This window comes from Oryzias latipes, chromosome 8 (assembly GCF_002234675.1).
Source record: "Oryzias latipes chromosome 8, ASM223467v1".
Lineage (NCBI taxonomy): Eukaryota > Metazoa > Chordata > Actinopteri > Beloniformes > Adrianichthyidae > Oryzias > Oryzias latipes.
The window spans coordinates 5,170,152-5,191,745 of NC_019866.2; the positions used below are offsets into that span (position 1 = coordinate 5,170,152).

General features: G+C 42.5%; 1 protein-coding gene across 1 annotated transcript; it reads right to left on the reverse strand.

The window, feature by feature from the left end:
* Nucleotides 1-1,580: 1,580 nt before the first annotated feature.
* LOC101165735 (supervillin) lies at nt 1,581-21,289 on the reverse strand. Its single transcript, XM_023957394.1, has 34 exons — nt 21,187-21,289; nt 19,768-19,848; nt 18,314-18,811; nt 16,749-16,880; nt 16,480-16,656; nt 16,166-16,200; nt 15,506-15,567; nt 14,020-14,165; nt 12,336-12,546; nt 11,749-12,251; nt 11,504-11,621; nt 10,432-10,455; nt 10,274-10,336; nt 9,286-9,354; nt 9,141-9,213; nt 8,991-9,062; nt 8,721-8,913; nt 8,468-8,634; nt 8,267-8,383; nt 8,059-8,195; nt 7,735-7,882; nt 7,498-7,643; nt 7,237-7,412; nt 5,699-5,852; nt 5,239-5,548; nt 5,017-5,162; nt 3,795-3,897; nt 3,508-3,712; nt 3,294-3,427; nt 3,060-3,215; nt 2,593-2,736; nt 2,385-2,497; nt 2,112-2,267; nt 1,581-1,918 (listed from the first exon to the last, which is right to left on the reverse strand). Exons 3-34 carry the CDS (start codon nt 18,583-18,585, stop codon nt 1,889-1,891), a joined length of 4,692 nt encoding a protein of 1,563 aa, XP_023813162.1. The 5' UTR covers nt 18,586-18,811; nt 19,768-19,848; nt 21,187-21,289; the 3' UTR covers nt 1,581-1,888.
* Between the last annotated feature and the right edge of the window lie 305 nt (nt 21,290-21,594).

Here is a 21,594-nt window from a genome sequence, read left to right on the forward strand (position 1 = left end):
AACCAAAAGTTTGGACAGACCTTCTCATTCAAATGAATGGGAAGGTGTGTCCAAAGTTTTGGTCAGTACTGTAATATGTACAGTGGACGAAATAAGTATTTGATCTCTTACGGATTTTGTAATTTTGCCCACTGTAACCCTGTAACCCTTGTGCTATCTTAGGCACTTTAACGTTGGGAGTTGGGTCATCTAGACCCACTAGATAGTGCGCTGAACCTTTTTTCTTCAATGATTTGTGATCTTCACTGGTGTCCATGGATTACATGAAATCTTTCCACCTTTATCCACCTTTGTCATGGTAGGGAGAACACGTCAAAGTCAGGGTGGGGTCATCTAAGATAGCACAAGGGTTAAAAGAAGCTGACAGTCTGTCATCTTAATGGTAGGTTCATTTGAGCAACGAGAGATTAAATTGAGAGAAAAGTATTTGAACCCCTAGTAACTTTGAGGAGTTCTGGTTCACACAGACAGGTTAGACTCTCCTAATCAACCTGTCACCTGAGTTACAGACTGCAATCTCCAACATGGAAAAGACCGTCTTCAATTTAACCCACAAAATCGGCTATTGATCAAATCCATATTTCTTTCACTGTATGCTGACATTAATTCTTCCTAAAAACAAAAAAAAAACAAAAAACATTTTGATAACCTTTAGACTCCACCGAGGAAGTCTTAATTCCATTTTTGGTACCTATTTTTGCAACCTTTTATTTGTTGAGTCAAAACATTAACTTCTGAATTATTGTCAAGCTTTTCCGCATAAATGATGCTGAAGAAAAAATTAGTTTTAAATTGTCTTTCATACTTAGAAAGTGGACCATTGGAATTTTAAGGATTCAGTATTGCTGCTTTGATCATAAACGAATTTAACATTTCTACTGTTTACGTGATAAACTAATACATATTCCTGAAGTGGCGCAAAACGAAAGACTAGCTGACCTCTGAACTTTTCCATTCAACCTTTTTAATGAAAAAGTTTATAGGCAACCACCGTAAGGACATGAAAAACAAAATCATTTATGTATTCAAAATAAGATGTTGCTGCTCTTTTATCTCTAAGCATCAAAAAAATGAGGAACACATTTACTGTAACCTGACAACACGAGTCATTTGTCTGAACGGCTGCGCGGCGACAAGGTTTTGGAGCGGCGTGTTGGTTGAAGTGAAGCAGAATTAGCAGTTTTGTACCAGAGGGATATTATTGGAGCATGTCTAGCTGTTCTTTCATGCATAACTAATAGTGAATCCCCGAAGAGCCCTAATAAAGCGTCACCAACAGACACTGTGAACACTCCGGCCTCCGCTATAGTAGCACACATAGCACAGAGCCTCGCAGACAAATTAACTCGTGCGCCTTGACTGACACACAAAAGTGAAACATGCGATTTGTGAAATGTTCAGTCAGGTAAAGAAATCAGTGAATTAATTACTAAAAGCTTTTTATTTTTGTGGGTTTTTTTGTTGATCCCTGTAGGAAAACCTTTTTATCAATCATGTGTATTAATTGGTTAATTATGTCTTTTGCTTCCATATGTTTGTGTCACTGACTTGTGTTGGGAATTATGCCTCATAGGAAAAAATGACTTTTTATTGTATTTTTAATTTTATTTTTGCTTGGAACCATACAGGAAAGAAAATCCATATTCAATAAAAAGTTCACACATTCATACTAGTTTGACATAGATGAAGCTATTTTTTTTCCTCTTGTCACATGGAGAGCATTACTTTGTGCAACAACGTGGCGCCAACATGCGTGCGACACCTTCCCTGCTTGTGGAAGGAGGAAGTTCCGGCTGCAGGAGCAACAGTCAGACTCCAATGTTCCTACAAGTCTAACAGAACCTTTGCTCTTCTTTAGATCCGTTTGCTTCCAGCTCGGGAAGGAGGCTTATTTATCTCTTTTCATTTCCAATATTGTCTAAAAACACAAAAGCAATCATTTATTTACAATGTAGAAATCAGTTTATGAGCAGAATATCAATATTGAAGATACAAACGTCCTCTGAGGATTTATCATGAAAACCCCGTCATTTACTTTCAGTTTTTGAATGCTGGGGAAACACTGCCCTCTGCTGGTTAGATGATGTCACTGCACTGCTGCTTCTTTTTACCTGGAAGTCCTGATCTGACAGGTAGACCTCGAGCTGCTGAGGATCCACTCCCTCAGGTAGAGGACTCTTCATCAACTCCTCCGAAGGGTCCTGCGTCTTCATGAGCTGCGCCAGGGCGTCCTGCACCAAGGTCAGCTTCACTTGGCCTTCATCACCCTGTCACCAAACCCAATGACAGACATGCAGAAGTTAAGAGAAAATAGTGTTTTGGGGGCTTTTAATATTTTCTTGAGGAGCAAATTAAGCTTAAAAAAATTGGTTGCATGTTCATACCTGTGTTTGAGGTCTGGGACACCTCTCCCAGCGGGGGAACACATTGGTAAAGGTGAGAGGTTCTAACCCCTCCAGAATAAGGTAAGCATGCGGGGGCCTTCGTGGGTTCATCTCTGGATTAAAAACAGGAAAGCACATTTTAAGTCCATCAGATGGCTGCAGTGGCCTCTATTTGAGGTCGCTGCACTTGCGAACGCATGTCCCTGACCTTTGCAGTACTGCAGCGCCGTCTGCATGGCACATTTTCTCTCATTATGCCAGAGGGTCCACGCCGAAGCCGAACTCTCCGTCTGCTCTGGCTGACCTCTCTGCCACAGGTACACCTCTAGTCGGTTGTCGAGCAGGAACAAGGCTGAGGATTTAGGAAGGTTAAAAAAGATTTGTAAGAACAATAGAATACAACAAAATGAGTGAAACATTTTTTACTGCTCATTTTCAGCTGTTAAGTATTTTGCAAATTTGTTTTAATTTTTTCTGATTTCTGTAGGAATTATTTCCTTTTTGTAATAAGAGCAAATAAGAACAAAAAGCAACAGCTCTGTAGTTTCATTGCTAGTATCAAAATAATTAAAGCTAATATTGGCAAGTATTGTTTTAGGCAATAAGGACACGCTGACAATTTTACAACCAAAGAGACAAAATCGTTTTGTTTTTCAAACTGTTGAGGAACTGAACCTGGCTGTGATACAGTGTAAAGGCTCTCCTGGATGAAGGGCATGGCCATCACGAGCCCCGGCAGCCGTGAACGGCTCAGGAGCTCCCTGGCCTGAAATTTGCCAGATGAGGTCGTCAGATGGAAGAGACGAGGTGTGAAGTTATACTTTCCTGGATCTGTGAAAAGAGGGGAAATAAAGTCAATTATTAGTGCATTTTAGCAGCTAACAAATGAAAAAGTGGCTGACGTTGCACCTTGCAGCATGCAGTCATAGGCCTTCCTGTCCATCGGTCCCAGAGCGGCCCAGAAGCCTGTGGGTTCTGAACCTTCTTCCACAAAATGCACATTAACGTGGCTGCTTTTGTGAAGACCAAGCTCTGGAGGACACCTGTTCCGTGCAGAAACCCCAAACTCATGAGCTACAGAACGATGCTGCAGTTTACGACAACATAGCAAACATATAAATACATTTGAGTGAGTTGCTCCACGGCTCTCTTGCTGACTTCTCTGGTGTTATTGTGAGCCTTACAACCAATCCAGAGATACAGCTCCCCCTGTTGGCTGTTCAGCAGCACGACAGAGCCCCTTGACCTCAGACTGGCACAGCAGCAGTCCACCTCCAGGAGCGAACCTTCCTGTGGGAGCTCCCCTCGCACACAGAATAGACGCCACTCTGCCAGCAGAAACATGGCGTCAGAAAACCTGACAGAGGAAATGTAAGTAGCTTGGAAATCTGAGATAAATGTGTCTTGCACCTGCACTTGTGAATGTTTCCTCTCGCTTCCCCTTGTGAATAACCAGACCTCCCTGGAAAAGTTGCAGGAAACAGGGGGGCTCCTCACCCTGAGGTACAACCACCTACAGAAACAGAGGATTTAAGACTTTTTTTAGGAGACTTCAATCATTGTTGACCATATATGTGATATTTTTACAGTGAAAACAACGGAAGAGCTGCTTTTACAGTATATCTGACCTTTTTAACCAACTTATATGCTATCATTAGTGTAAACTTTGTATACTTTTATCCCTCCCTTTTCAAATAACGCTTTTTTTTTTTATCTCGTGTACTCTTGGCACTGCTCCTGTCATCATATTGTGTTTTTCTTAATTCCAGACTAAGAGTCTGGAAAATACTCTCTAACAGGACTTTTTTCTTTTCTTCATTTATTGTTTCAGAGGTTGGAGGAACCGTTTTCTGTTTTTCTATGGTCCCAAATATTTGACCAAGAAAAAGAAAAAGGAAGGGTGCACGCTTTACTGAATTTTCTTTCAGGGGGAACTGGGTGTGTGGAAAAGGAGAAAGAATCCAAAATGGAGTTGGAAGAGGTTTTGTGTTTAGGGACTTTTGACAGCTCGTTTTAAGGTGCAGATTATTTTTTGCTGCTTCACTAATTCACTCAAAGCTTTTGTGGAAATTTGGGCTGTTAAGAATGTGCTGTGTTCTGTTAGTAGAGATTCTTCTTTGCTACATTTTTCTTTTTTTGTTTCCTTGTCTGGCTCATTTTTGTAAATATTAAATTTGTAAGTTTTTATTCTGATTTCGCTTAAATTTGGAATGACTAAATAGCTTGGATTGTTTTTGTACTTTGCTATAGGAATCCACTCTGATGAGGAGGAAAACAAAGACGTACTTGGATCTATTCATCTTCAAGTAGATGCATCAGAATGGAGAACAGCAGGGAGCTTGTGGAAAGCCCAAGGTCTTTTCTTCGTCCCAAATAAGCTCCTTTTCAAACTGCTTTTTTCATTTGCTCCAATTCACCAGTATTAGAATAATGAAATACTCAGAAATGCAATTTTAGCTTAAATTGCTTCATACGTGTCCTCCACCATCAGAAAAATGCCACAAGAAGATATTAAAAACACCAAAAAGACAGTTTTCACTGAAGTGGGTCTTTAAAAAGTCCCAAAGTTATATTTTAATTCTTGAACAATAATCAGATTCTCCATTAACTCTTCTTGGTGCCAGAACCTCACCTGAGACTCTTCATGGTTCTTGAGCCCGATAGACAGGAAAGCTGCCGTATCCCGTCCGCTCACATTGGAATGCCGTCCACGCCACAAGAAGAAGGCCGTTTTCTCTTCAGATCGAGAAGCCCTCTCGCTCTCATCGGAGTCATTATCTACATCAGCGAAACAGTGAAGTGTGAAGAAAAGTCGAAGAAATCTCTCACTCTGAGACGACACAGAGAGACTGACCCACAGCCATGACGCTGTAGGTCCAGCGGACCACGTAGGAATCTCCTTCATGGAGCTGACCGCTGCTCTCCACCGGGATTTCACTGTCGTCAAACTCCTGGACGTGCCAGGTGTCCACGGCGACGGTTTTCAGCTCCATCTGATGCCCTTCTTCCAGAGTGATGACGCCACAACCTCTCTGGACATCCACGCCTTCCAGCACCGTGCAGACAGAATCTCCACCTTCATGTGACTCTCCGGACACCAGAGCTTTGGCATCACAGGGACATAGGACGTCCAAAGACGCTGGCGACTCAAGGTGGGTGGACTTCTGCTGGTGAATGTTTGAACAGCAATTATCAGATTCACCATAATTCATCTGTATTAGTCCATTATTTTCATTTTAGTTTTCCAATTAAAAGCAGCTTTGTTCCTATTTTCAACATTTCTAAGACCATTAGGAGATTCTGAGCCACTGAACTGTGAGAATAACTGGAGTGCTGGCGGAAACATCGTCCTGTGCATCGTCTCCTTTGCTGAACGTCCAGCCCAGAAACTTCTCCTTAAACAGAGCAGTCTCCTCGCCCTCGGAGACCACGGCGAGCAGAGCCCAGCTGGGCCGGCTGGCTCCCTTCCTGTAGACAACATTGGAGCACAAAACAGTGACGGCAAACATCCCATCTGCACGCATTGATCCTTCTTTATGAAAGTTGAGATATTTCTAATCACCAACTCAACCTTGGAGCTTTTATATTTAGATATTTAGAAATATAATAAAATTAGAATTTTTTTTTGTTTCAAATCCATGCACAGCACTTCAAATCCAAAGCTCTTAGCCTGCCCTTTACCTGATTGAAACATGATATATGGTTTATTTATCCTACGTTACTGCCCCACCTGCTGCTGATTTCCTGCAGGTTTGTTTCACCATTAAAAGATGCAATAACAAAAAAGTATGAAGGTGTGGAGTGGGACACCTCTGGTTTATCATATTGTTTCTTAAACCACTTCTGATAAATAAATATTAGCTCCACCAAGAAAATGAAATGAAATGAAAGAAAAAAATGTTTTTGGTGAAAATTGGTCATGCGCTTCTGGAAACATCTTTAGAAAAGCTGTCAGTTGTTTGAAAGACATTTTGTTCATCATTTCTGAGAAGGATCTTCAAAGTTTGCCTGATCAAAGTGCTGGATAGAGTGCACGTCACTGCAGGAAGTGTCGCAGACTGTTGTTATTCTGTACCACAGCAGTCCCGGACTGCAAGGACCAGAATGTTTGTGCAATTCTTCTTTCTTACTGCGCCTTTGAGCAAAAATGTCACAGTTGTCACATCCTCAAAAACTCACAAAACTCAAAAACGTTTGCATGCACCTAGTATCTGGTGAAAATGAATTTTTGAAGACAAAACTTTGTTGCCAAGGAAATCCAATAGTTCACTTTTGTCAATTCTTCTAAATGATCACGTTCGTCACCCCCAGATGACCAAAAAATGAATAGGGTTGCTATGGAGATTAAACAAACAGCAAAACCGCTATTTCGAGAAATGAAAATACTTTTTTTTCATGAATTTGTCACAAACAGGTCCAACCAGGGTGGCAGAGGGAGAGAGTGAGAGGCTGGGAAGGCGGGTCTAAAGGGTCTAAATGCTTTTTAGATCAAATTAAGAAGAGATAACTCTAAATTAAGAAGAGATAACTCTAAATTATTACATTTTCAGCAGTCGGTGTCTAATAAAACCTTAACAGCCAGTAAAAGTATTAATAATTTTGAAACAGGCTGTAGGGTTTACATAGAACTTCCTAATAATTATAATGTGGTTCCAAGCAGGTCATAAAACTAAGTGAAGGCAGAAAATAAAAACCCTTCTTATCCCAATCCTTTATCATTTCATTGAATAAAATAGTGTAAATATAAAGCATCAGTTTGTCCACATCGTTTCTTACTTGACAGGAATATAACGCAGCAGATGCCTTTATTGTGTGCATTTTCATGCGTGCTATGACTGCAGAGTGGACCTACAGGTGAATACTGGGGTTGCACCGAGTAGGGTCCAGCGGGTTGACGCGACAGTTGCTGTAGTCGTACTCCCCGACCCACACTTGCCGAGTCAGCTGCAGAGCAACGTCCCTCCTTGCTTGTGAAGCATCCCGACCATGCCACAGATATACCTCACTGCCGAAATCAAACACCAGCGCCTGGAAACAACAGGATGCAACATGTCATCAGGGCTCCGAGCGTTCCTTCTTGAAGCTTTCAGCTTAAAAGAAAGATCATGGAGACCTCAGTGGAGCACAGTAGGGAGATGTGAGGGATAGAAGCCCAGGCCTGCTCATGGGGCACCAGCCTGTCCTCCACCAGACTGTAGACACAATTTGACTCCACAACTCCAAGCTCAAAGAGCTCATCCTCCTCAGAAACACCGGCTCCTGAACGTCAGATTAAAAGTAAGCAAAGCTCAATCATGCTGTCTGTTTGTTTTTTTGTTGCAATTTTAGGATCATGTTTGTGGAGTTCAACCTCTGTAGTTTGTTCTTCCTCCCAGAAGACTCCAGAAATCCTCAGCCTCACTGCTGTCAGAGTTCAGCCCCTCTTCTAGGTGGACAACTCCTGGGGCTTCACAGCCAAGATCTCTCCGACTATGAATGAGCAATGCCAGCTCAGAAGCCTGAAGAAGACAAATTAATCATGAACTGTTTAGATGGGGTTTTTTTTTCTTAATTTACATCTGAACAAAAACTCTAAAAACTCAAACTTTCACAAACAGTTTTTTTTCTTTACTTTATTGCCTTAAGATGCAAAATGACAGGCAAAAACCCCATTAAGACCACAGACAGTGGTTACCTTGGCTCTCTCCTGCTTGTTGGCAAACTCTCCGCTCCACAGGATGCAATGCTGTGGAGTGACCAGCAGGAAGCAGTCTCCGCTGTTCAGCGATCGCACTGAGGGCTCCACCAGGCGCACCTGCACATGCCGCCTACCTGTAGTACCAGACGCTGGTATTAAAACACTCTTGAACCGGACGCAAACAAGAGAGTTTCAGCTCCCTGACCTTTAATGTGGATCAACATTCGGCTGCTGAAGGGAGGAAAGGACTTTGGTGCCTCAGAGGGAGAGATGATGATGTCCTCAGGGATGACAGGATCTTTTGAGGAGTGATTCTTACACTCTGTGGCAAAAAGGTTTCACAATTTTTGAACTGATTGGGACACAAAAAAAAAAAAAAAAAAAAAGTTCTACCGGGAGGACTCACTTTTTTCTGCCTGGTCCTGCTCCTCTGCCGCTGCACTGTCTCGGTCCCCCATGAAGTCCTGGCTGATGTCTTGTCGGGCTGCCAGAGCCCTCAGTGGGTTTCTAGAGCCTTGAGTCCGGCGAGACGGCCGCACAGCCCGCCTGTGCTCTGCCACTGCTGAAGAAAGCCTGCATACAAGCATTAAAACGACAATTCAAATTATTCAAGTTGAATTTTGCTAAAACACCCTGCAGTTTTTTTCTTGTGTCCTCACATGGGTGTGCTGCTCTGACAGAGGATGCCCAGGTCCTGCTCACTTTCTGTGGCGGCAATGCCACCACACGGCGTGGGCTCACAGGTGGGAGGGAGAGACGGACCGACACAGAAAGGAACGTCCAAGGCGCTGGGTTCACCTGCAGACGTCTCTTCATACCTGGGAGTTTCTGCGAGTGAGTCGCACTGCGAAGCTGCAGCGGAGATGGACGGACAATAGTTACACCAGCGAGACTTGACTGGGCTCTTCTGCAATTGTTTTAAACCCGACCTTCACCTGTGCACGTTTCAGGCTCTCTGGAAAATGTTTCATCAGGCGTCTCAGAAGCAGCAACTCCTAGACCTAAAAGTTGCAAACACAACTGCATTAGAGCAGCAACTACCAAACCAGCAGATGGAAATACAGAGAGAGAAAACTCACCGTCTCCAGTTTCCTGCTGTGTTTCTGTTTCTGCAGCTTCAACTGTGTGGAGCTTCAGATCCAATTCTTCAGTCTGCTCAACAAAAAAAAAGATCACACCTGTCAGGATGCACACGGGTCCAATCTGGAAAAATCTGTTACTCACCGTCTGTCTCCACTGAGGCTGAGCAGGAAGAAGAGGGCTGACTTCCTGCGCCTCAAAGGACAGGTTGGTCTGTGGAGGAAACGCAAACTCAATTTTACAAAAGAATGACTACAAAAGACGTCAGAATGAAACAGAGGTCTAACGTAAGTACAAAGCAAAATGCATAATTTTTAAAGACCCACTCCGATGAAAATGGTGTTTTTAACGTGTTCTTGTGGCATTTTATCGGATGACGGAGGGGTCATTCTTTGTTTAAATTGTTGTGAATCAGGAGTAAACAAAAAAACAATTGCTGTTTGAAAAAGCTCGTATTTGTGACACCAAAAGTACTCTGGGCGGGCCACAAGTTCCCTGCTCTGCTCCATTCTGATGCATCCACTTATTAGACAAATAGATCCGTATACATCTTTGTTTTCCTCGTTTGAGCTGGTATCTGGCTCAAAACTGTACAGCTGGACAGCTGCAATAATATTTGCTATTTTTGTTGTACCAGAAATGTCATGTTTAGTGTATGAGGGGCTGTAAGCTACCGGGAGAGCAGGAGACGGGAAGTGGAGGTGAAGTTGCAGAAACTATGTCCTAGAAAATGACAGATTTTTTTTATTTTGGCTAAAATATTCATTATATTTATAATTAAAAGACCACTGGGAACGCTTTGAAAATAGATCAAAAGATGATCGGAGTAGGAATTTAAAGACCTGTTCATGAAGCGTTATTGAAAATCTTCAAAAACTCGACAAACAAAATTCTGAATTCAACTCATGCAAGAGAAATCCGGAAAGAATCACCACAGTCTAAACGTGGAGCTACTGCTTCTCCTTTGAAAAATGACTATTTTGATGCAAAAAATAACGGCTTGTTTACACGAACACAACATCACACATCAGCTGCAAAATAAAACAAGAAGTAAACAGGATTCTGTCTGGCAATGAGACTTTTCAATCCATGCACAGCACTTCAAATCCAAAGCACTTAGCCTTCCCTTTACCTGATTGAAACACATGATATACTGAGGACTAATGACAGAATAGACAGAGGCAAAGACAGGCTCCTGGGGGAGAACACACATGGGGGGCTGAAGCTGTTAAAAACAATTATTTAATGAGGGATCAAGAAGGATCAGCTGAGAGGGGCTCAGATTCTTACCCAGCTCTCAACACCAGGAGCTTCCTGAAGGATCAAATAAGTAAGACAAAAATAATTTTGATTAAAAGAAACAAAAATGTATATCTGAAAATCATTTAGCAGCAATTGAGAAGTCCACTTCTATTCTGCATCACGTCCATCCCATTTCAGCACATGAACATGAGCTTGTGTTTTATTTCCCACCAACCAAACACATTAAGCCCATTTCCAGCTGGGAGGGCAGCTGAAGAAACATCTCCCTTTAGATCTGGTTTCAACTATTGACTGCATGCGAGAACTGGAGCGGGCGAGTGTGACGTCACCCATAGAAGCCAATTCTATGGGTGACTGGCGGTGACTGGCGTTGTCTGGCAGCGATTGATCCGGGTCGATCTGAGTCAACGTTTCTATGGCAACCGCTCTCGCCAATCAGGGTTGAGCTTCTTGGAAGTCCACACCACTCTGGATAATCTGTAAAACATCCCTAACGTTTAACGTGGGGGGCCAGCAGGCACCACAAACCTTTATTGGGGGATCTGATTGGTCAGTTTATAACTTGAACTCCAAAAAATTTTTCATTAAAATGATAAAATTATCAAGAACCTGTTCAAAAAAAAGTATTAGAGCAAGAATAGTTATTCTGACAAAGAGAATGAGTAATAGTCACTTATTTCTCAATAGAATATTAAATTTTGTCTTCTTGGAGCCAGTGGGTACTTTCTGTTTGGAACACGGGGGGGGTCACTCAGTCCAGTTCTCTTTTACAGTCAATGGTTACAACAGCAGAATGCCACCATGAACTCAACAAATCTGATCTGAACCTTTCAATTGTTGCTAAAAACGTTTTTCAAAAGTGTTTTTCAAAAATATATATCGCATCTTTGCACTGTTACGGGGATGACAGGAATTAAGTTAGAAGGTTCTAAAAATGTTATATTTTTATTTAATGAAAGACAAAGAGTTTTGGAAAATATGTCACAATAGTCTTGTTGTTTTTTCAAAATGACGGTGAGGATTAAGAACCATTTACAATTTATCTTGAGATCCATAAAAGCAGTATATAAAAAAAAACAACTTTTATTTGCTTTCTTACCCGACTTTGGCTTGTATGGGTTGCTTCAATCGGTGTGTTATCTGCCAGGATGACCTGAACACTTCCTTTTCCGGTTTTTTCTTCATCCACCTTGCTTCTGCTCTCCTCCTCCAATTCCCTTTCCAAATAAATCAGTTATAAAACAAAACAAAGAATCGGCATCTGATTTCTTCCCAAAAAATCTTTTTTTTTTTTTTATCTTTTCTGGTCAGAAGAAAAACAGTTTCCAGAGTTATTTCACTCACTGGGCTCCTCCGGTCTGGTTCAAGCTGTGTTCCACAGGGGAACTGTTCTCCTCCTGCACTGGGCTCTCACAGGTGCTCCCCTCTAGAAGAGCACCCCGCTCTGAGAAGGCTTTCATGGGCGTACAGGCAATAGTTTGCCTCCTGGTTAGGACTCTTTGCCTCCAGGGGGCAGCAGACCTCAATTCTACACCCGAGGATTCCCTTTTGTGTCTGTGTGCAGGTACAGAAACGTCCCGTCTCTCACTTCCTTCCATCCTCTCCAGGATGTCTGCATCTCCACCACCTCCTCCATTCTGATCCATCCTGCTCCGCTCTGAGCCTGCAGAGTGGCTCTTCTTCAGGATTCCTTTCAGAACGAGTTCAGGGGTGGACTCGGTCAGGCCGGGTCTTGGCTGGGAGAGACGCACCTCGCTGGGTTTCAGGTTGGCAGACGAGACCTGCTGTTTGTCGGACATGTGAGCGGACAGACTGAAGGCCGGAAGCTGAACGGGACCTTTCTGGAGCTGAAACCAGATGGCGACATAAAGGTGCAACACAGTTCATTAAACGGATCTGCACAATAACCAACTTCTCTTCCAGACACTCACCATGTTGACCTCCTCCACCGTGATGGGCTGCGTTCGATACCGAGCTCCCTTCTGCCTCCGTCTCTCCGGGGGCCCGTCAGCGGGACCGGCCCCCAGCTTTTTAGGTAGGGCCAGCTTGTTGAAGAGGGCCAGTTTCTCACTCATGCTCATCATGCAGCTCTCGTCTCCATCCTCCATGGGGTCAGTCTGGGCTTCAGCTGGTGGAGAAGTGCTGCCCAGAAAAACCACACCAAGCAGTGACTTCTTCCTGCTCATCCATGTCCGTGCAGCAGCATGCTCAACCGCTGCACTCATGTGCCATGAACACAAACACAGAGCCGGTTATTTATAGTCAATTTGCACTCCAATCCTGCTGCTGCTAAAATGAGAGTGAACCAAACGTTCATCTGAGAATAGTCACCAGAGAACGAACGTGCGGATTTTTTTAAAGCTGTCTACTAAAAAAGCTCAGGAGGACCCGACTCCATCTGCAGTTTGTAGTTCAACACAGAATCAATGATATCCGCACAAACTTTGTCAAATGAATAACAGCTTTAATTCTGATCAAAAATTGTGTTATAATAAGAAAATATACGGTAAGTAAAAAGATGTTTTTGCATCTTTGAGCTAAAAACACAGATTTTATTTGTGACAAATACTGACAAAAATACATCACATATGTAAAGAAATGTCTAAATGTGGTCAAAATGTCCAATAATTTTAATTAGGTCAATTTTACATTTGACGCCACATAGATGTCTGGAATTTTTTCAAATGCTCTGTGACCTTCCTTCCTTCCGGTAAGGCTGAAAAGAAAGGTAAAGTAACAAAATAACATTTCACTGTTTTAATCATTTAATTAAAGTCTACTCCAATAATCATTTTGATCTGTTGTTAAAGCGTTCCCAGCGGTCTTTTGATTATGATTGCACTGTTTTCAGCCAAAAACGTTTTTAAAGTCGTTTTCTAGGACATAGTTTCAGCAGAGTGACAGGAGTTTTATCAGAAATTTGCTTCTGGGTTTTGGGTAGGACTGTTGCCATGGAAGTGAGTCTCTGCTGATATCACATCATCCCTGTGTTTACACTCTCTCCCTTTAGTTTACAGCTCCTTTCAACCCCAACCTGACTTTACGGCTGCAACAAAAATGGACGAGCATTATTCGAGCTATCCAGCCGTACAGTTTTGATCCAGATTCCAGCTCAAATGAGGAGAACAAAGATGTACAGGGATCTGTTTGTCTGCGAGCGGATGCATTAGAATGGAGCAGCGTGGGAGCTTGTTTGCCAATTGTATTTTGTACTTAACTACAAGCTTTTTCAATTAGCCCAATATTACAACAATAGTCATCTCAATGGGCTTCAAACTTCTTTTTTTCATCTGCTCCTTATTCACAATGATTTGAATAAAAAAATACTCAGAAATGCCATTTTAATCCTAGATTCTTTCATACATATCCTCCATCATGAAAAAAATGCTGCAAGAACATGAAAAACACCAAATACATGAATTTTCAATTGGGTTTTTTTTTGCATTTTACACATCTCTGTGTTTGTTTGTTTGATTTGGTTTCCTTTGTTGAGTGAAGGAAGATGGAAGAGAAATCTGAACTGAAACTGAACTTAAGATCAATACTGAAAACAGTTATATTATTACAGTTCAGAAAAGTTTTTCTGTGGAGTTTTTGTTACACATTTGTCTTCACCTTACTGCCACCATTTCTTCACAGGTGATTGGCTGAGTGAGGAAGCGATGGTCGCTGCTGCGGCGCAGCCTGCGTTCATGACTGGAGCTGGTTGAGCGAGGCTTCAGGAGAACCGAGGTCTCCGGTGCAGCCGACCTCTCCATCTCCTGTGGGGGAGGCAGAAAAGACATCAGTTGTTTGGAAATGGAATATCTTTCCATCCAACCATCCCGCTGTCGGGGTCACAGGGTTGCCAGAGCCCGTCCGACTACTGCCGGGCAAAGGTGGGGCACATTTCGCATATTTCGCAAGGCACACAATCACACAATCACTGGAGACATTTTAGAGTAGCCAAATAAACCTATGGAGCATGTTTTTCTGACCATGGGAGGAAGCCGGAGCACACGGAAAAAAACACGGGGAGAACACGCAAACTCCACACAGAAGGTCCCAGCCAGGTTTTGAACCAGGGCAAGAAGGCTAACCGCTGCGTTCAACACACGCACAAGCACACACGCACAAGTACACATGCACACCAGCACGCACACACACACACAAACATATATGTAAACACAATATTTTCTTTTTATTTTCTTTTATACGTACATGCAGCACATGACACATTGAACCCATTCCATGTTAAGTTTGTCAAAAAAACGCATTAGCTGCTTAAAAGGGACTGAGTGGAAGCACATTTATATAATCCCACCCCTAGTATTTTTAGGTTTTTGATTCATTGCTCGAGTAGGAAGAGGTCAATCTACATCATCCCATCCCTATTGTGTTTTTATTTTATTTTTTATTTTTTTTACAAAGTTACCATGATCCAGTTCTTAACTTGACTTACACTGATTTGTACTTTTACCAGCCAGAGTGTAGATTATTTAGTAAATCCATCAATCTTAATTTCATTGAATAACAAAGATGAACTGTTTGCTTTAGCATTAAATGCATCTAATGTTTTGGGGGGCTTGTAATTCAAACAGAGAGCTGCAAGGTGGGACCTCTTGGGTATTTCCAATATGTGAGTCCAACAGGTCACCGTGTAACCGGAGAGCTGGCGGCTTCGGTTACCTCCACGCCTGCTTCCATGGAGCAGCATGCTAATTTTAACACAGCTGCTGTTCTTAGTGGCGCTACAGACGCCGCTTCATTTTCACCTCAAGCTTTAGAACTTAAAAAAAAAAAAGCCACTTTGAATTGGAAACATAAACATCTGAGCTCATTTTTCTGACAACAAACTCAGAGTAGCACCAGAGGAACCAGCAGCAGCTGTTTGGAGGCTCACGTTCCCCCCCATGTGATCAGGTTGTGCTTGGTGAGATCAGCATCAACGCGCTGTAAGGTGAGCAGCTGAGGCAACTTTCCTCCTCAGCTGTTCAATAAAACTTTCCATCAGCAGTTTCAAAAAAATCAGCATTAAGTTAATATCAAACGTGTTAATGTCCGTACGGCAAGGCAGGTTAAGAGGGATCGCATTTCAGTGCAGAAACTAAAGAGGACTTACTTTAAACAAAGACATCTTGGCGGCCACGCTCATTTTGGCTCTGTCATCGGTCTTCTCGTCAGCTGGAGATGAAAGATGGAAATTAGCAAGTGTCCAATCCAGAGGTGCTTACTGCCAAACATCTGGAGGCGTTTTACACTACCACATAAGGAAATATTGCAGTAAAACAGTTTTCCTACCCTATCTGTACAATTCTGCCCTATATGATCCATTATCCAACAAAACTTTGCATACATCACTAAAGTATTCCTAATGTAACACTGTCCTTCTCCTACATTCATTTTTGAGGACTACCTTTAGCTTGAAGAGCTTTAAAAGCTGCAATAAAAGCTGTTTGTTGTTGCATAGTCTGTATAGACTTATAATCTTTTTATGGAGTGGGTCAAACTTGGTTGGATGAACTTAGCATCAGGACCACAAAGTCTGCCAAGCATAAACCTGTCATCACTGCATAGACGAGACTTTGTGAGCCTAAAAATAAAGCCCAATTTATTTAGCCAGACTGTAAATGTGTTTATGGAGACGGGTTGGATGCACAAAGACAACATGTGAAAATAAAAGATGTATAAATGTATTTTTGGATCTAAAGTTGAACATTTCCATTTTTGTTGCCATGTAACATTCTAATGAACATGATCATAATTAAGAAGCCAGCTTTACCTTTTTTATTCTCCTTTGTCTCGACATCTAGAAGCCTGGAAGAAATCATTGGGTAAAATGTGAACAGGTTCAGGATCTAGACTTCAGTCATCAGCTCCTCGAGGCTTTCTCACTGACCATGCTTTGAATTTGCAAAACATTCCCTGTACTCTGCAGCTAATATGCTGGTTCACATTTGCATTCTGGGTAAAACAGCAGAGTGGAGGTCATGATGAATGATAAACTCATGCAAAACCACCAGAAGGTGCCATTTTCTGCCAAACATTCCACCTCTGCAGAACCATTTCCACCCCCTCTTAGAGAAGAGCCCCTACCCGCTGCTCTCCTCCACCTCGATGGCCGTAATCGGCTGCGTCCTGAAGCGTTCGTTGGTTTTGCGGCTGCTGCTTGTCCCGGCGGGCAGGTAGCGCTGAGTGCGCCGTCGGCCCCTCTCGGCACCCGGCGTCATAGCCAGATCCAGAGATGACATGGCTCGCCCACCGACGATGCTGCTGAGATCCACAGAAAGAGAAGGGGCGGATTCTCAGGTGAAGGTTAATGCCCCTCCCATGTGACTGATTCACACCCATGCCAGCAACCCTACGCTCTCTCTGGCTGAGCTCCACTGTCCGTCTGCTGCAGGAGGGAGCTCCTCAGCTGGCCCACCGACACCCGAGTGTGGAGCTGAGGGGCGCTGTGCCCACTCAGCAGGGTGGCAGGGTCCTGGTTACCCTGCCTGGAGGGGGCAGGGGTAAGGGAAAGGGGGTGAGGATGCAGGTGTGTGGGGTCAGGACAAATCTTACTCAAATCAGCTTTTAATCTGATCTTCTAATCTAATTGGATTTTTAAGTATGATTATGCTGTTTTACCCAAAAATAAAAACCTGTGGGCGGGATTGTTGGCGTGGAGTATGCAAGCTCTTACAATCATCCATTTGTTTAAGTCAGGGCTGTCAGAATCCATGCTCGAGGGCCAAACATGTTTTCCAACCAACCGTGGGTCTTAAACTTCTGAATAATATGTGCCACTGTTGTCACAGTAACTTCAAGCTGCTTAGAGATGGTTTTATAGCCTTTACCTTTACTATGTTTGTCTATAATTCTGTTTCTAATGTCCTGGGACAATTCTCTCCTTCCCTTTCTGTTGTCTATGTTCAGTGTGGTTCACACCTTTTCAAGAAACAGCAACATGACTATTTGTCTCCCTTTAAATAGGCAGACTGACTGATTATGGGTTTGAAAACAGCTGTGATGTCAATTAAAGGACATCACAGCTCCAGTTCATCATGACCCCCTGGCCAATTAGTTCTCAGTCTTTTGTGGAGGTGCCATCATTTTTGTCCAGCCCTGTTTTATTAGTTTGTTTTTTTAAATAATTTTGTTAATCAACAACTCAAAAGTAATGGCTGATTTTGATTATTTAATTTTCAAAAAAATTTAATTTATTGTTACTTTTGAACATTTCAAGTCATTTCAGTGAGCATTATGGACTTTCTTTCTTTAACTGTGGGGCACCAACAATTTTGTCCACCACTGTCGTTTATTTCCTTTTGAGGTTTAGACTAAAAGAGTCGTCTTTTGTTACAGTTTCCAAAGCTGATCTTTTTATATTTAAGAAAAACAGCAGACAAACATGTACTGATGTCTAAGAGAAAAAATTATATTAGAATTTGAAAAATAAGGAAACCCTCTCTGCTGGAAATCTATGAAATATGCTCCAAGATGCAGATACAGCCTCTTAGGTTTAGCTCATTTGGGTTTGGTTTGTGACAAATTGTGTTACTTTTTTATTTTGTTGTTGCAGCAGCTTAATAGTTCTACATTCTATTACAAAAGTTAAAACTCAACGACTGACGTCTCCCTCAACTAAAGAGTTCCTTATGGCATTTATTTAGAGTTATAGAACCTCCAGTTATAGAACCATGCGACTTGTTCGCTGTGGCGACCCCTGATGGGAGAAGCCGAAAGTGGAAGAAGAAGAGAACCTCCAGTTGTCGCATTTAAGAGTTTAAAACGTGTTATTCATATTAAACCCCTTTAAAAGCTGGGAGCTGAAGTCATCTTTGTATTATTGTGCTACTGAAATGACACTGAAGTTACAGCTATTGTAAAGACAAATATGGCTAAGACCTTTTACTGGGAATTAGGGTCCCAAAAACAGTTGACTAACCCTCTCAAGCTGTTGGACTCTCCAGGAGCATCAGTCTCCACCCCATTGGTAACCTCCTGAGCCCTGCAGTCCACCCTTTCTCCGAGGCCATCCGAGTTGATCATCTGTGCACTAGTCTGGGTCACTGGTTCAGGCGTTTCCTGCCCGTTTCTCCTCACCCACTTGGAGGGAAGGTTGTCCAGGCTGTTAAAGCGCTTGGCCAGTTCTCGTCTCCTCTCGGCCTTGTAGCGGGCAATCCGCTCTGCTCTGGGCTCCAGGACAACGTCCTCCATCAGAGGGATTCAGGCGTTTATTTGCTGTTTGAACTGTTGCATCAAGGAGAAAAGGCCAGAGAAGGTGCTTGTCCTCCCCTTTTCAGCTAAACACCGGCGGCACCACACACTTTCAGACCAGAATTCTGATTCCATCAGACCCAGACGTGTTTTTGCTTCTCTTTGATCATAGATTCCAAAATAATCAGGTGCTGGAAATCAGGCAGGTCATGAGCGACATGTTTTTCTGAAAAGAGAAAAACTTAGGTTGAACAAGACAAAACAGTTCCTGGACAAACAGTTTCATTTCAGAGACTGTTCAGTCCTCAGCTTTACAGCTCCCCGCTTCGAGCTAAATTACAGGAATGTGTGAAAACCATAGAAAAAAAAAAAGAGAAAAGCACTTTATAACTAATGTTTTCTTACTTTGTGTAAGTCTGCTGCTCCACAGACAGAAACTTTTGCTGAGTTTGCAAATATTCCTTTCCTCAGGTTAACAATTGTTGCTTCTTTTGTCACTCGGACTTCTTTAACTTTAAAATTGTACTTTGTGAGACAAAGTTTCATACAAGTGCAGATGCTAACAAACTTTTAACGTTTTCTGAAGAAATAAAAAAACATTCTGCCTCTTTCTGCTGAATCCCAACCACTAATAAGTCTGGATATATTTATTTTCTATTTTTAGATGGAAAATGGGTGCTTTTACTAAATCTTTACAAGGAAATGAAAAGTTTACCATCTTTTTCCTCAATAAACCATATTTCTATGCTGATCGGAGAGATAATAATGCTGACTTCCATAAGTGTTGTGCTTTATCCACCTCTTTGCTCGCTCTCGCCTTATGTAAGGTGAACTGCAGCCGCCTGCAGCTACAGGCGGTGATCTCCCCTTGCAGTGAAACCCAACACCCCTGCTCAGCTCCAGGCCTTGGTGGCATACAGCCTGCGCCCCCACCACCACCACCTGCCCCCCCTTTTCCACGGAAATGCTAACTTAAGATGAACAGGTTGCTGTTCTCTTGTTTGAGTTCCACGAATAAATTGTTAATTTAATTGGTTTTCTGACTAAATCTGCCAACTTGCAGCAATATTTTGGTCAAACACAGACATGACAAGCAGGAGATCTCAGAGACATTTCAAAGTGTAAAGCATTTATTATTAGGACTAATGTGAAAATGTATGTTTAGAAGCAATAAATACCCACCTCTACAACGAGTTTTGTACACAAATGTTCAGGCATAAATGTGTCTGCATGTGTTTTCCAAAACTGTGGACGTCAGCATTCCTGCAGCAGAAAGCACAATGGAGCCGGAACAAAGAGGCAGAAGCGACAGACTCAGTTCAGCAGATGAATCTGAATGGAAGTATTAGCTGCAAAGTTCACAAAGATCCAAGTTTCACGATTTTAATCAGTTTCAGCCACAACACAGGACGGAAGTTTAAGCACAAACAGGGGTTCCAAATATCACTGAGACAAAGTTTCACTGATTCTACTCTCATTTATGTCCTTGCAGTCAAAGCATTTGGTAGCTGGGTGGGACCACACTTTTGCAAAGAGCGAAAGTCATCTAACGAGTTGGAGGATTGTGGATTGGAGGGGGAGAGTGCAATTGAGGCTCAGCAGGGATCATAGACTCCTAATCCTGCAGCATGAGTTGATACAAGCCTGAACCACAGCCAGTTGACCAGTACAGCAGAAGAGTCTGATGCTCATGTCCAAGTTTATGTCTGAACTTTGGCAGTGCAGCTATATTCAAGTAAACTTATTCAGAGGATCCCAGCACATTTTTTTAACCAAATTGGGAAAAATCTCTTCCTTTTCTCCTCCTTATGTCACCCAAACACCGGTTGATTTCCCTTTTAATTCTTAGTTCTTAACTAACCAACACTTTATACAGACTAAATGTTCACAAATTATGTAAAAATAATCTCCAACAGCAAAGTAAACCGATTAAAGGGCTGGCTAAGAATAAGCCTTCAACCAATTACACCTACCTTGCTGAGGAACCTGCTCTTAAATCCTGCGTGGATCTGTGTAACTCAAGGACACTGCCTCATAGTACTTTCCTGCACGCCCCAAAAGAAGTCTGTCACAATGAATCATTAATGCCATGGTTTGCACAACACTGTACCTTCATCCGGCGGTAAGATTAAGAGTGAGGCTTTAAACGCAGATCTGAATAATACGCATCAGGAAGGAGAAGCAAATCTAAAGAATCCAGACAGTTCAAACATCCACCCAGAGGCCCAAACATGTATTACATGGAAGAAGTATTCCAGGATATTTGATAAACGTGTGAAAGAAGTATATTCTACATGTAAACACAAACTGCATGCACGGCATTGACAAAAATGGGTGCGTAATTCGTGCGTAAAACGAGTCGAAGGTGTGGAATTTTATGCTGTGAATCAATTTACGCACGATGCTGTGTTCACATTACATTTCAGATCAAGATGATACAATGTGAACAGCACGCGCTGCAGCATGTCAGCCTAACAGGAAAGTGGTCATTCAGCTTGAGAGATTGAACTCAAAATTCGGTCCGTTTTCTCTCTGAGCGGCGTTTAGAAGTAAGTGAAAAACGAAAATAAATTAAATGAATAAGACTTGGTGAAAACTTACCTGCAGTGCGCGCAGTGCGGCTGTCTGAGCCGGAGAGCCTCCCCACTGTGGTCCTTCTCTGCGCCGAGCTCCAATTGTAGTCACTCACAGCTGCGGATTGCGTTCCGTATTAAGGGGGAGAGTATAAATAGCAATGATGGGCAAACCGTGGGGCACCCTTTCTACTGTACGGGAAGAATCTGTAAATATGTCAGCTACTCATCGACCCACCCCGATGGAAGATGGAGACAAAAATGCCATTGAAGAAGTTTGTAGGTGTGACGTAGAACCTACAACTGTAACCCTCAAGCCTGCTCCGCTCCATTCTGATCCATCCACTTGTACACAAATAACTTTTCTTTTTTTGTGAAATTTGGGATTTTAGTGTGTGATTTCGCCTTTTAATGGGCTTCGGCCTGTTGGCGAAAA

Excerpts from the sequence above, each read along its gene's own strand:
- LOC101165735 (XM_023957394.1), bottom strand. The coding sequence starts at position 18,585 with ATGGAGGACGTTGTCCTGGAGCCCAGAGCAGAGCGGATTGCCCGCTAC. Across the intron at positions 9,355-10,273 it reads ATATCATGTGTTTCAATCAG|ACCAACCTGTCCTTTGAGGC; the intron begins GTAAAGGGAAGG and ends TTTCCTCCACAG. Across the intron at positions 9,214-9,285 it reads AGCCTCAGTGGAGACAGACG|ACTGAAGAATTGGATCTGAA; the intron begins GTGAGTAACAGA and ends TTTGTTGAGCAG.